This window comes from Toxorhynchites rutilus, chromosome 2 (assembly GCF_029784135.1).
Source record: "Toxorhynchites rutilus septentrionalis strain SRP chromosome 2, ASM2978413v1, whole genome shotgun sequence".
NCBI lineage: Eukaryota > Metazoa > Arthropoda > Insecta > Diptera > Culicidae > Toxorhynchites > Toxorhynchites rutilus.
The window spans coordinates 98,327,592-98,343,055 of NC_073745.1; the positions used below are offsets into that span (position 1 = coordinate 98,327,592).

Here is a 15,464-nt window from a genome sequence, read left to right on the forward strand (position 1 = left end):
ATAAAAAAGACAAATTCGTTCAAAAATGTTTTGCATCTGATCACCCCCTTATAAGGGATCTTTATGTATAAATTGTAAATATTTTTAGGTTAGATTAGGTTAGGGTAGATTAGTTTAGTTTTTTAGTCGAGCGAGCTCATTCTTAACTTGGACATTCTTTGTGTGGACACCGACTGGACAACATCGTTGCTGGACGGACTGGACGGCGAGGGATCGAGTGCCTTTCTCAAGGCAAGAGGGCGGAGGTGGTAGCGCTGGAGTAGAATAGAGTAGAGTTTTCAAAGGGCCTTTCTCAAGGCTAGAGACGAATGAACTGCAAAAGTTTAAAGTCTCTATAATTCAAGACCTTCCTTCCTTAACTTGGATGCAGAAGAGCACGCAGTGGAAAGCAGCAGCGGAAGAACCAACTTTTCGGACATTAGTGGAGTACAGATCGGGCACAGCAGCAGCAACAGAGGAACCGACCATTTGGACAGTAGCGGAGCACACATCGGACAGCAGCAGCAGAGGATCCAACCTTTTGGATAGCAGCGGAGTGCGCATCGGGCAGCAGCAGCAGAGTTCACTCGTACAGTAGCGGAGCGTACTTTTGGGACAGCATCAGCGGAGCACACATCGAGCAAACGTCAGAGCAAATGGTAGCGCGAACAATTGTAAAAACAAAAAGGCAGATGAGTAATACGCAGCAGCTCAGTGTGCGGGTGGCAAACCCGGCATTGACCCTTTGGGGCACCAAAATTCAAGAATTTTCAATAGCAATTTTTCCCCGTATTATATTTCATCTTTCAATTGAGTAAAAAATCACAGGAGGGTTATGTCCGAGACACGACCGCATAGTTGACGTAGGATTCCGTTAGGCTATCTGTTGATTTTTGATATGTTTGAACGATGAATTTGTTAAACTCTTTGATAATGATTTGGTGGCTCTGAAAAGGGCTGTTTTGTTTGTTGTTGGGTATTGTTTATTCACTCCACCAGTGTCTATCGAGTGATAATGACAGTAATGAGGACAGAAGGATGGTAAACAGTCATTGGATGGTGCGTATCAGACAGAAGATGCCGAAGTGGAATGAGATATGATGAAAACCGCCATCTGTGACCCTAGACGAGATGCCTCCTGTGTTATGTACGGATGAAATAAAGAGAAAAAAAACTCACCAATGTAATACAAGATAATTACCAATAACGACCCCACCGTTGGTCGTAAATTTTTAATTAATTCCAACTGTGATAAGCCTCTCCACAAGATCCCACAGAAACGTATACGGTTTAAAAACATCTTCAAATTCACTGTACAATTTGAAACCGATTCTTGAAAGACCCACTTCATGATGAACTGTAAGGGTGGGTTTAGACTAGTGATATATTCATATGAAGAAATATGATGAGATTTATAGAAATCGCATCGACCGTTTACACTAGCGTGAACTTCTATAATGAATATATTCATATCTTCGGTGAATTTATTCACCTGAAGTAGAACTGCATCCAACTTTAGTGATTTCTCACCAGTGAGAAATTCACAAGCGTTTACATACGCTGAATTTATTCAAGTTATATATACATCGAATAAGTGTATCATATTTATTCTCACCCGTTTACACCTATTTTCACGTGAATAAATCCATCTATAGCTAGATCTACTTCATGTGGTACAACGCATCAGATGTATTAAATCATAAACTTCTGGTAGGAGGTACCGTGCACTTGATCCAGTGTTTGAGTCGCACAATACTCCAGTGGGTGGGATCACCCCATAAATTGGTTTCACAGTAGTATAATGAGCACTCCATCGAGTTTGCGACAATCTCTTAACAACACACCTGTGTGGTTCAGAAACATTTCTCAACGATCAGTTCAAGCTGCAAAAAACGAGTAAACAGATTAAACAGCTCCAATAATGTCACACACTTTAGATTCTTAGCGGAATCATGTTGTCCTTATAACCCCAAAGAGTTGTCTACAAACCCTATGGACACGACTTTTTTGTTTTGCTTTCTCAACAATACCTGAACTCCTTCATTTGATCCTGACATGGGTGGAGCGGTCGTTATAGTATGAGCGGAACTTCTAACTAAACTCTCTAGCTATAGTAAGATTGCAGCTGTTGGGTTATCACCTACGCCAACTTCTTCACCTCATTCTTCTTCTATTGAGGATCTTTACAACTTGCGAGTAAGTTTTTTAAATTAGATCGACAGACTAGATGCTGTCGCAACAAACAGGTACAAGTGCAAGTCATGTTACATTTTTATTACAACCATGGATTAGTCATCTCCCAGGCTAATTAATTGGAATGACTGCTCGCTTAAGAGTAAGGTCATCGAGTTCACTGACTTCTTAGTGACAAACAGCATCGACATAGCTATCGTTACCTAGACACATTTTAAACCGAAACTTAACTTTCGAGTTTCTAATTGTCATCTATTGAGAATGGATCGTATCGGTTCTGGTGGAGGAGTGTTGCCCTAGCCATCAGAAATGACATCAGATATCGATTTTTACCGTGCCTGAAACTCAACATCATCGAAACTATAGGAGCGGAAGTCACAACATCGATTGGGCCTATTATCGTGATCCAAACAGACGTCAGTCAGAGATGGGACGGCGTTACTTCTCAAAAACTGTATCATCAAGCTGACACGAAGACAGTCAAAATGAAGTGACTCTAAATGATCTACAGTACGAGCACTACAGGATTCTTAGTCCGGCCACCCCCACTCGCATTTCTCTTTCTGGAGTACATTTTACATCGATTTCTTCATTTCCCACATAGATCGTCACATCGGTGATTATATTGCCCTTAACGAATTGAGTTCGGATCACTTCCCAGTGATGATTAAACTGGGAGTAGATGTCGTAATCAGGAAGCCGCAATGTAGGTGGGACTATCATCATACGAATTGAGTGGAGTCCCAGCAGCTTATCTCCCGAAGATATCGAAGCAACAGTCAGCTCTATTCAAACTGCAGTGGATTAGGCTCGCCACATCCACATCCCAGAAACGATTCAAGTGAGTAACTCTGTTCAAATTGATTCTGTGTGGTACGGTCTGAAGTACTCAAGGCAGGGCGGCATGTGCTGACTATAGACGGCAACTCTACGTGTTGGCCGTCAACGTCAATGTCGACTTCTCGATGGCAACCCGCGCTATTACCTGCCTTCGACTCTTCAACCATCAAGCAGGTAAGACGTGCCTGGTTTTGTGATCCCTCTCCCCAGCGATAAACCGAAACCACACAAATTTCATTCATTACTTTCGGAATCTCTATCGAAGGCAGTACCAACGTACTGGAAATCGAAAGAGGAAACGACAATATAATCAGCTAACCAAGGTTATCCAGGCCAGAATGATTGATCTCCGTAACAAAAAAATTACAAAATCAGTGAACATTACATTAGTGAACTTCCGAAAAACTCCAAGCCATTTTGGAGGCTCGTTAAAATTCTCAAGACGAAATCTAAACCTGTTCCTCCTCTTCTTCAACCTGATAATTCAGAACGATTGACACTTGCTGAAAAGGCTAATGCAATTGACAACCATTCCGGTAGTTCACACAATCTTGACCATACCATTACAAGTACATTTGAAGCTTCGGTGAATGATACTGTAATGGCTAATGACAATGTCCATTCTGTACCTCAAGAGAATAAAATCATCTCGACTGAAGAGGTGATATCAGTTGTGCGCTCGTTGAAGAATATGAAGGCCTCCGTCTTCGATAGTATATTTAACATTGAGTTGAAACATCTTAGTAACAACTTATATAAAATTATGGCTTCTGTCTTTAACAGATGTCTATCACTTGGCTACTACGTCTTTCATTAAGGGTGCCAAATCAGAAAGCAGGTCACGTTTTTATGAAATAAAGTTAACGTAAATAACTATTTTTGCCGTGAACGATTTACATACCAAACGAATCGGAAATTCCCCAAGATTTGTTTGATTTTGTTCGATTTACATACCAAACGAATCGGAAATTCCCCAAGATTTGTTTGATATGCTATACATTACAATCCCATAGTCTGTATATGGTTTAAATTGATCAAAATTGGAAGCATTCCTATTTCCTCATACATTTGTTCTGTCCATTTGAGTGCTTTCCCGAACAGAGCTGTCACTAACGAGCAACTTATCGATGAGCATGGATCGAATGGTTTTCTCAAGGCAATGGGGGTGGTGAAGGAGGATATGAGGAAAGAGTAGAGTTTACTAAGGGCCTTTTTGAAGGTTAGAGACGAATGAACTGAAGAAGTTTAAAGTCTCTTCAATTCAACAAGGAAAGGAAAGAAAGGCAAACTTTCAGTATCGTTTTAGATACGAAACAATGAACATCGCTTGTTCTTCCTTGTTTTGCGCCATCACATGTCTTCGTTTCGGACTGAGCTGTGGACGCGACCAAATTACTCACTCGTTGATGTCTCTGGCATTGCAATCATTGCACCAAACCGACGCCATTGAATTAATGTTTTGAACTTCATAATTGTGTGGGGAATCATCAAGATAGGCTATCGTCAGCACACCAGGAAAATAAATGTTCTGGATATTGTCAGTGATTTGGTTTCGCATGACGGTAGGAAAACTTTCTCCACAAAGGATGACAGCTAAGCTGTTTTTAACTGGCAATATTAACAGAAAGGTTTCTGTTGAGAAGAGCGCGAAACAGAGATGAGTGTGTGTATATATAGTTGCTTCAAGCCATCGATATATGAATATTTGTGTGCGTACGTGCGTGCTTCATAACCCGTACGTAAAAATAGTGCATCTTCGCTACGCTGAAACCTCATTTGCAATAATATATATAAACAAGGAGGGGAGATAGCGGGAGTGAATTATTTACGCTAGGGCATTAGTAATGAAACTCTGGTGAGACAAATATTCCGCCATTTTCCAAGCAGTTAACATTGTTTGTTTACTGTTATCATGAAGGCTTCGTTGGTGCCTTTGACATTGCATCAATGCATTGAACTGACGCTATGGTGGAGCAAGTATTAGGGTTGTGCACCAAAAAAATATTTGGGGAATACCAAGTTATTCAATAAGTTATAATAAGTCATTAATGTTTTTGGGTTCGCATGCAGATAGAGTTTATTTCGCTTATTTAGTAATGTAAAGTAAATGTCGTTCTGGAATTTTGTATGTGATTTGGTTTTGCTTGCCAGTAGCAAAACTAAGGATGACAGCTGTGATTATCTCGAGCATGTATTGTTCTGCGAGCACAAGAATGAACCATCAAACAATTATCGTCAAATGATTCTACAATAAAAAAAAACATTTCAGGGCGACCAAACTGGTAGAATGGTTATTTCAAAATTTGCGTAGCATTATAAAATAATATCCGCAGTTATAAACAAACGACTTGAATTAAACTACAGCGTAGTTCTACGTCAACAATGTGGTCGTGTCTTGGACACAACCTGCTATAATTTTTCTTGTCGTGTAATCAGAGCACGCTTTCTTTACACGTCAAAAATCGAAATACAAGTCATTTAGTCGCGGTCATAAAATTGTTTTCGAAATGTCGCGGATTGACTTCGAAACTAAAAAGAAAATTCTGCCCAATTGGTGCACCGAAAAGAGTATTACACACCATAAAATAGCAACAACAAAAAATCAAAATTTGTCCAGAAAGTGTTAAAGGAATCGCCGCAATATTCGGTTATGAGTGTTCTTTCGAGGATCTCAGCAGAAGTGGACGAAACCCCGGACCAAATAATGCCGAATTGGACCGAAAAGTTGTAAATTATGTTCAGAAGAACAGGTCTGCATCTATTTGTGATTTGGCCAAAAAGATCAAAACCAGTATTGGGATGATTCAGCGGATTAAACAGAAACATGGTCTAAAGACCTATAAAAAGCAAAAAGTGACCAAACAAATACCGGAGCAGCAAGATCGCGCTAAAACACGAGCTCGAAAGCTATATGAGCGTATTTTGAACAAACCCAATCAGTGCATTCTCATGAATGACGAAACATACGCCAAAGAAGATTCCAGAACGCTGCTGCCGGGATCTCAATTTTCTACCAAATCGATTGGAGAGAATGTACCTTTAGCGGATATGACTGTTGCGATGGAAAAATTCGGCCAAAAAGTGCTCGTTTGGCAAACCATTTGCACGTGTGGCATGCGTTCGTCAACTTTTTTCATAAAAGAGACTAAAAATGCTCAAATTTATGGGGAATAATACTTAAAGAAGAGATTGCTTCCACTTTATAGAAATCACGAGGTTTCTCCTCTATTCTGGCCGGATTCGGCATCGGCACATGCCAAATCTGCTTTACAATGGTATTCGGAAAACAACATCATGTTCGTCAAAAAAGACCTCAACCCACCTAACTGTCCCCAGCTGCGGCCAATTGAACGTTACTGAGCAATTGTCAAGGTCAAGTTCATGAAGGAAGGTACAGTGTCTCAAAATATGTCAGAGTTCAAGAAGAATTGGTCTGTAGCGTCCAGAAAGTGGACAAAGACTACTGTGCAGAATTTGATGAGTGGAGTTAAATCTAAGGTTCGATCATTTTTTTAAAAATCAGCAATAAGCATGATTTTTTCATTTCATTGCTATGTAAACTTAATATTCTTTAATAAAATTCACTTTTGTAAACGCTTTCAGAACGTTTTCAGTTTTATTTTGATTTTTGAATGTTTTAGAATACTTTTCGATACACTCCTTAATCTGCTAAACTTCTGTACATATCTCACAAATTTAATGAACAAATTGAGAGCGTGATGCATGGATTTCGGATCAAATTACCATTGACAGCGCAATGTTGGATTATTCATTTTTTTGTTTATTATTTTTATGAGATTTTCTCTTGTGTTAATTTTGAATCACATGTATTAAAAATTGTAACCGCTATAGCTGAGTAATTGGTGAAGTTAATTTGTAAGCTAGTAGTAGTTATCTGTCCTCATGTCCATATTATTCTAGGAATTATTCCATTTTCATGACATTTTTTTTGCTTCCTTTTTTTCTTTTTTGTATAAAAAAAACTTTTAAATTTCAATTACAAAAACAGCTTAGCATTTGCTCTTATTGGTTATTCTGATTATTCGCAATACGCTACTAATAATATTGTGGCCTTACAAAACCTAAATGACTTTTTTTGTAGTTAATGAATTAATAACTGCTTAAACAATTTATTCCTACTCTCTTACTATTTCGGCATTTCTCTGTACTTCGAAGCTCGGACTCAAGGCAAGTACTTCATGCAAACGCAAAATTTTCGAATCTCTCGCGAGAAACGGTCGCGTAGAAAAAAAATGGGGCGAAAAACGGAGAAAACTGGCGATTTCTCTCCGTCATCGCGCACTTCAAAATTAGCTTGAGGGAATCTTTTCTCGGAAGCGTTTCTCTTGGATTGGTGTTTGGCAAATGCAATATGAAAATAATATGATCTCTGGGTTTCAATTCGGTCCTCCGAAGGAGGCTGGCGATCCTCCTTCTTTAGAGCGAATAAAACAAGGCCTTACAAAAAAATTCTAGAAGAGAAATCCTACTTGCATAGTAAAGAATGCATAAATAATAAATATAAATAGAAAACAAAAATAACATTTGAATCATTCAGTCACGCAAACACATGCGACTCACTTCCAACCCGCTTGAACTAATGTTAACCATAATTCTCACACGTTTTTCGATTTGAAATTAGAACAACAATTGGAGGGCTGGCGATTCTCTGCAATCGTTGGTCCGATTCCACCTGAAATAGCAGAAAAAACTAGTCCTTTCAAAGTCCCACAAGGTACAGATTGCAGATATTACCGAGAAATACGAATCCATTTCTGAAGAAGACAAACAAACAATTAACTACAAACTCTCTCTTCGATTTTCTTTCCTATCGTTCTCAAAACAACTTTTTACATCTTGAATTCTGTTTCTATCCTAAAATATGTACAGCTTTAGATTCCATCTACATCTTAGCTAATTCTGTTCGATTGCGGGACTACTACTTCACTTCACTTCACTGGTTTTCTTTTCTAAAAGAATTAAAAAACAAACTTTCACTACTCTCGTGTCGCATACACACACACACATTCCTCTCTCCTCTTGAAACCTAATCATCATTGATTAGTACCGCAGTTATAGTTCTTCTCCGGGCGAAGAAAAGCAAATTTTAGCGTAAACAAAAAAAAACCAAAACGAAATATGCTTTGAACTGATTAGTAATATAGACAACGACTTTTTTCGAATGGGTCACTACCGAGGTACCCATCACGGAATACGGCGTATTCTTCTTATCGCTCTCTCATTTAAATTACCTTCATCAGTGTTCTTCTCCAGCTGCTGCTGCGCAGTTGATTACTATCAACCAGGGAGGGGTTAGTAAAATTTCGAGTTTCGTTCGACGTTCGTTCGTCTTCGGAAGCGGGACAGCAGTCCTACAGTCTGAACGGAGCACGTCTTTCGATGGGCGTTGTGCCGCGCGAGCTACGGTCCGGCCGGGCAGTGCTGCCTGGCGTCTGGGGTTCGACCGAAGTCCGCCGTGGGGTCTGCATTCCGGACGGGGTAGATGCTCCACTCGTTTTCCTAGACCACATGGAAGGAAGGGATAGAAAGGTTAGTTTTTGAAGGCTTTATAAACAAAGAAGGGGAGAAGCATGCATTTAGGGAATCAACTGATCTAGAGAATAAAACAATCAAAAGCAAAAGATTCGACAGACAATAACTAATTAGCAAAAAAAGGGAACTCTAAATCAGATGGTGTATCGATGAAGTGCTCTTAGTAGCGAATCGAAGGCGATTCGCGTAGTGTCGTAGGTACTGGGACTTCCAGTTATTATGAACACGGTGTTAGAACAGTGCCGTTTCGGTTGCGATGACGATCATTAATATATTTTGCTGTTCCATCGTTTATGTTATCAGTTCCAATAAGTTGATGGGCTTTTCGAATTCCATAATTGCTATGTCGATCTAACACGATGAAAAGGCAAAAATGTATGCTCAAACTCCATAACTCTTAAAGAATGTAAACTAAATTTAATGCATGTCCTGTATCCGAACCACGTTGAAAATCAATTCGTTCGCTAACTGGTCCTGGTTTAACGAACCTCAACTGGTCCTTGGACCAGTTAAAAAGCCATATTCAAATGGAATATTTGCTGTGAAGGGCATTCGAATGTGATTTGAAATGATATTATTTTCGCCGAGACCGAGAACTGAGCCCTGAGGAACTCCTGACGACACTTCGACACTGCTTGAACAACGATCACCACGGAAAATTGTCTGCCTTCTTTCACGCAGGTATGATTTCACCAGTTTTACGGCAGTAGAAGAGAAGTTAAACTGGGAAATTAATTTGTTAAGCAATTTACCATGTGGAATAGTATAAAAAAAAAGAAAAGTCAAGCAATAATAGTATACCAGCACCTTTTTTATCGACGATGGTTCCTAAAACGTCGTACACTCGTAGAACTGCGGTTTTGATGCTTTGTCCTTTACGAAAACCGGCCTGACAGTCAGTCAGTAAGTCATTTTCATCTATGTAGTTGGTCATTTGGTGTTTGAGAAGCTTCTCGAACGCCTTTGACAACAAGCATAATATGCTAAAGGGTGTGTCACATCAAATTGCATCACGGAAAAAACGCTGTAGAAATTTAATTTTTAGGAATTATATCTTCAGCTTTCGCTTATAATCAGATAAGAGTGTATAGATCACGTTGGCCATGCTTCAATGTCAATTTTTCGTAAATTTGGAAAAATGTCGTCGAACGAAAAAGAGCGTCGTGAATTAATCCTGTGCACTCATTTCGAGAATCCGGAGTTGTCACATCGGGACATCGGTAAGATGCTGGGAATCGTCCAATCCACGGTCAGCAGAGTACTAAAACGATACTTCGAGAACCTAACCATCGACCGGAAGGTGAAGAACGGCAAAAATGGATGCTCCGTCAGTGAAAAAGATCACAAGCGCGTAGTTAAGCAGTTTAGACGTGATCCGAGAAGTTCGGTCCGGGATGTCGTCAATAAGCTGAATTTGTCAAGTTCATTCGTCCAGCGGAGCAAGCAGCGGGAGGGCCTGCGTACATACAAGGTTCAGAAGGCTCCTAACCGCGACGAAAGGCAAAACATGGTGGGGAAGACGCGAGCCCGGAAGCTGTACACCGAAATGCTGACGAAGCCGCATTGCCTGGTAATGGACGACGAAACCTACGTCAAAGCGGACTTTCGTCAGCTGCCGGGCCTGTTGTTCTTCTCCGCAGAGGACAAATTCAGCGTTCCGGAGGAGATTCGCAAGCAGAAACTATCCAAGTTTTCCAAAAAGTACATGGTGTGGCAAGCGATCTGCTCTTGCGGAAAGCGGAGCGCCCCCTTCGTGATGACCGGCACGGTAAACGGGCAGGTTTACCTTAAGGGGTGCCTACAGAAGCGCTTACTACCACTATTGAAGCAGCACGAGGGCCCGACCATCTTCTGGCCGGATCTCGCTTCGTGCCACTATTCAAAGGACGTGTTGGAGTGGTACGAAGCCAACGGGGTCACCTTCGTGCCAAAGGAAATGAACCCGCCCAACGCGCCGGAGCTTCGCCCAATAGAGAAATATTGGGCGATTATGAAGCAGGTCCTCCGGAAGAACCCAAAAGTTGTCAAATCGAAGGCGGACTTCAAGAGAAAATGGATTTCTGTTAAAAAAAATACTACAACCTGACGTTGTACAGAACCTTATGGACGGGGTAAAGAGGAAGGTGCGAGCATACGGGCTTGGGCTCGAAGTATGAATAAAAAGAAAATGCCAAAAGTTGTTTAATAGTTTTTATTTTACTGTCTAAAATTTTCAAAAGGATCGGTCTACTGGGCGAATTTCTACAGCGTTTTTTCCGTGATGCAATTTGATGTGACACACCCTTTAATAGGTCACAGATTGGAGATGTCGTTCAAATGCGCTTTTTTCTTCAGTGGCAAAACCTTCGCGTGTTTCCAGGGATCAAGGAAAGTGGAACTCCTGATAAACATATAGGGTTGGGGAAAAAGAAATGTCGTATATTGTCAATATATGGCAACACTTAAACATATCATGGGTTGTACTTATCGCATCGGGTCATACTATACGGCTATTTAAAGCAGGGGTATGACTAAAACGTCAAATCCCTCATATTGCCAGTGTACCCAATATTGCTGCGGTTTACTGACATTTTGGTTCTGACAATTACTGTTGTTTACAACTCGGTCCGGCTATATAGTCAAATAGTGGCTAACTTTAAACTCCATGTTGAATGTGAACACCTCCATGTGAAACCGAAATATGAAAATCGCTTATGCAGTTAGAAATAAAGCAGCGCAATTTCCGTGATTTCAACGATTTCAATCCTCGCAAATGGTATGTTGGTAAACAAATGACGCCATATTGATTTTGATTTTGGGTAGCCTGTATTCAATTGATGTCTAACCCCTGATTTAAAGACGAAAATCTGTGCTACAAGTGTCGTTTTGACAGTGTTGTGATTGTCCTTTTCAGTCTCAAGTTATAGCGCGTCAAAGATGGAGTCCACCAAGCAAGAAATTCGCCATATTTTACGTTTTCACTACCTGCGTGAAACTGTAAAACTGCAACGAAGACGGCCGAAAAAATTCGTGCACTTTTTGGACCCGATACTGTAACGATTCGCACAGCACAGCATTGGTTTGATCGATCTCGTTCTGGTGTAGTGGTTGTCGAAGATACACCCCGTACTGGTAGGCCAATCGTCGTGGAGGGGGGAAGGGGGGACTAATGAAGTTGTCTTCTAAATGGCAATAAGTTTGCGAACAAAACGGCGCATATTTGACTTGAATTGGATAATTTTAAGTATGTTAAATTAAGCGTCAAATTTCGATCAGAAATACGACATTTCGTTTTCCCCAACCCTATATTAAATAAATATATGATATGTTGCACAACTAATGGTAGGATGATCTTCAAGAAGTTAATTGGCAAACCGTCCATCCCCACGGCGTTCGACTTAATATCCCAGATGGCATTCACGACTTCCCAGTAGCGCACAGGTCGAAAAGAAAAGTTGTACAACGATATTGGTGCTAGTCTCAAAGGTGTTGCTTCTCGATAGGTTTTGCTCGTACAGTTTGCAGCGAGTGTACGATTTACATAATCTGGATCGAAAGCACAAGGCTGCGACTGTTTGTCCTTGCCTACTCCAACACTCCTTATCCACTGCCACAAGGTTTTCGACGGTATTCTGTTGTCTAAAAAACGATTTAGGTACTGCCGTATAGCTTGAGTAATTTTCGTGTTGGCACGATTTCTCAACATCTTGTACCTCTGCCGCTTGACGTCCTTCAAATGTGAATGTGCTTGCAACCAATCTTTGTACGCCAAGTCACGTTCAAGCAGGAACTGATGTATACTATCAGAAAACCACGGATTGTACCGTCGACGACAGGAACTGGAACAGGAAGAGGAATACACACATCGTGTACTTTTTTGATGTGAGCGTTGAAGAATTCCATGGAATCGGATGGGCATTCTATCGCGTAGAATTGGATCCAGGGAATGGACAGAGTTTCGTGTTCCAAAACATGCGCATTAAAATTTACATAGTCTCGATAAGTACGCGGAGTGGAAGGCCGCAAGACGTCAAAATCCATTGACGCATAAATTAAATCGTGCTGAGACAGCCCTGGAAAGCTGACCTGTCCAAATTGCAAAACCTTTGTGTTGTTGTTGGTTAGAAAGAGATCAAGCTGCGAGCACCCTCCACCACGAAAGAATGTTGGTTCGTCGATAACGGATGACAGTGAAAAGGTACGGAGCGATGATTCGAAAATCGTTCGTTAGTTACTAGGCCGCATCAGATCTGTATTAAAGTCTTCCATTAGAAAAATGTTTTCTTAGCATACGGCGAAATCGGCCAACTTCTCCGCCAAGAAAGACGAACAGTCGTTTTCCGGAGGATTGTAGATGACCATTAGCAAGATCTTGATAGCTTCTACTCGAAGTTCCAACGCTAGACATTTTTCAGTTTTGTCCGTCGAATCCTCAGTGAGCATCGTGCCGAAAACTCTAGAGACAGTTTAGATGATCCATATGGTAAACAGTGATGCCTCCGCCGCGCTTATATGTTCTGTCATTCCTCACGACGGTGTAACCAGAGACGCTGATACTACGATCGCTGATCTTATAATTTAACCAAGATTCCGTGAAACACGCAATTTCCATTTTCGAATTCAGCAAGATGTTTCGAACCTCTTCAAGTTTACTACAATTACGCGCACAAAGACTTTGGTAATTTCCATGGCAAATATTCAGCATGCAAATAAATAAAATAAATTTTATCACGCGAATTTTTTTTGAGCGTGATATAATCGAGACGTTACGGTATAAGCATATATGAATCGATGAATCAATCCTGCGCGCTCGAAAAAGTTATCTCAAATCAACTGTGTGTGATGTTCTGAAACAATTTGGTGAACGTCTGACCAACTTGTAAATCGCAGAATCGCAAAGGCACCTGATCCTAAAACTCATTCAATAGTGATAATTTGTGATGTTTCAAGGCAAAATTTGCAACCTACAGAAAACTCTGAAGGCAAAGGAACGCTCAAGGATGCTTTACGAGAATTCACTGACGAAAAACGATTGCGTGTTATGGGTGATGGAAATGATATGGTTTTCACTGTTTTCACAATTTTAAACTGTAGATACTATTCAAGAAACTGTACAAAGAAATAAATCCATGCCACCACAAGGTTCTACTTTTCTGCACTGCCGTGTGCTGGTTGTCCAAAGTCAACGTATTTATCCGTATTCGAAACATAAGAACAAGATCAAAACTTTTCTGTGCTCACAAATATTTTTGAGCATTAGAATTCAGTAAACTCGAAGCTACAGAGCAAACAAGCCGATCTGATTCAGTTCCAAAATAATCTTCATGCAATGAGTGAATACAGTGATATTTCCCAGAGCCAAAAAAATCGGCTTCTGTCCCCAATTTCCTCTTTCTTGAATGTGACTAGTTTTCACGGCTAAATAAAGGATGTATAAAACTTATCGGTGATCAGAGTGATTCAAGAGAGTGTCTATTCAACAAACTTCAACGGTCGATGAGAATCACAAGCGATCGAGCAATGAGCGATTTTTTCTATGATATTCAGCAATGCTTGAGTTCTAGATTTGATTTTCATATTAGATTGACACGAATGATATTAAAAACTAATGGAATACAAACTCGAGGGAAAGATGTACAATGAAAAACACAAATACTATCACATCAGGAAAACAAAAACTAATAATTAGCAAACATTGTATCAACTAAGGGAATCACAACGATTCAAAAATAATTCACTCAAAGAAATATTTACTAAGCGCAACACTACCGCTATCTACAACACGTTGTAGGACTGAAACGATAATGTTGAAACAAAAAACATGAACAGCAAACGGGGGAATCGAAAAAGCTACAAAGGATATGTGTTCTGCGTTAGCAAAGCAATTTTTCCTGACTAAATTATTACCCCGTGGCTGAAGAAGAGTTTGACACGTTTGACGATTGTCTCACTGGTATCCGAGAGCGTTGGCTAGTTGGCGGAAAATGGATTAAATTTTAGAATTAGAGCTCCTCGAGTGGCAGCTTCCGCTGACCGAATACACATATGAATGCAAGGAAAGGGTTTGTGTCCTGAATGCGCGTCAATGGGGACGGAATGAGGTTTTTTTTCGAGTGGAGTGCGATATTTACCTGCTGCTCGGTACTCCTATTAGTGTTGGTATGCTTGATGACCGGCTCATGCCACCGTTTCTAGAAATTGTTAGAAAGCGCATTGTTAGGATTAATCTGATTAGAGCGGTTAATCGAGAGTGTGAAACGGATGCAAACAAAAATGTATGTGTAAAGTGTGTAAATTAGGGCGCAAATTTCTTAGCTCATTAATAGCGTTGTTATATTGAGATTTAGCGTTCGAATACTATCGTGATGCAAATCGTGGACAAAAGTTACCTTGTTGGTGCTGGCGAAGCTGCACCCGATGCTGTCCTCGAAGAGACACCATTGGTGGTGGTGGTGGTCGCAGTTCGTGACATCGTAGTTGATCCAACCGACAATCGCGATGGTCGCGGAGTCGAAGTATTGGTGGTGGTAATACGACGGGTTGGAATCCTAGAGGGGGTGGCGTCATCCGTGCTATCCAACGACAGTGTCGACCCGTGACGGGACGGTGGCTTCGAACCGGCACGGCTTGCCGGCCTTGAACTGGGTCTGGAATTGGTTCTCGAACCGACCGGTGTCATCTGAGATCTGTGTCCAAAGTGAAAGGAAGTTTGTTACAATTGTTGAATGTAAAGCTTGACGCGTATAATCTAACCTGATTGGCACTGAAGTTTTACGGCTGGGCGTCTGGAAACGTCCTGGCGTTCCCACGCTGCCTTCGTTGTCGCTGAGAGAGTCAGGCGTAGAGGCCGACAGTGATGAGCGGGACGGTCGCGACATCGAAATCGATTTCGACGAACGCTCTCGTACCTAGATTTCCAC

General features: G+C 40.8%; 1 protein-coding gene across 1 annotated transcript in view; it reads right to left on the bottom strand.

The window, feature by feature from the left end:
* Positions 1–6,772: 6,772 nt before the first annotated feature.
* Positions 6,773–15,464, bottom strand: part of LOC129765973 (microtubule-actin cross-linking factor 1, isoforms 1/2/3/4-like) — a 229,666-nt gene continuing 220,974 nt past the window's right edge. Inside the window, exons 31-35 of the mRNA XM_055766432.1 lie at positions 15,298–15,452; positions 14,934–15,230; positions 14,676–14,735; positions 14,452–14,514; positions 6,773–8,532 (exon numbers count right to left, since the gene is read on the bottom strand). Coding sequence (XP_055622407.1) covers positions 8,385–8,532; positions 14,452–14,514; positions 14,676–14,735; positions 14,934–15,230; positions 15,298–15,452 — 723 coding nt within the window. The 3' untranslated portion in view covers positions 6,773–8,384. The remainder of the gene's footprint in view (positions 8,533–14,451; positions 14,515–14,675; positions 14,736–14,933; positions 15,231–15,297; positions 15,453–15,464) is intronic.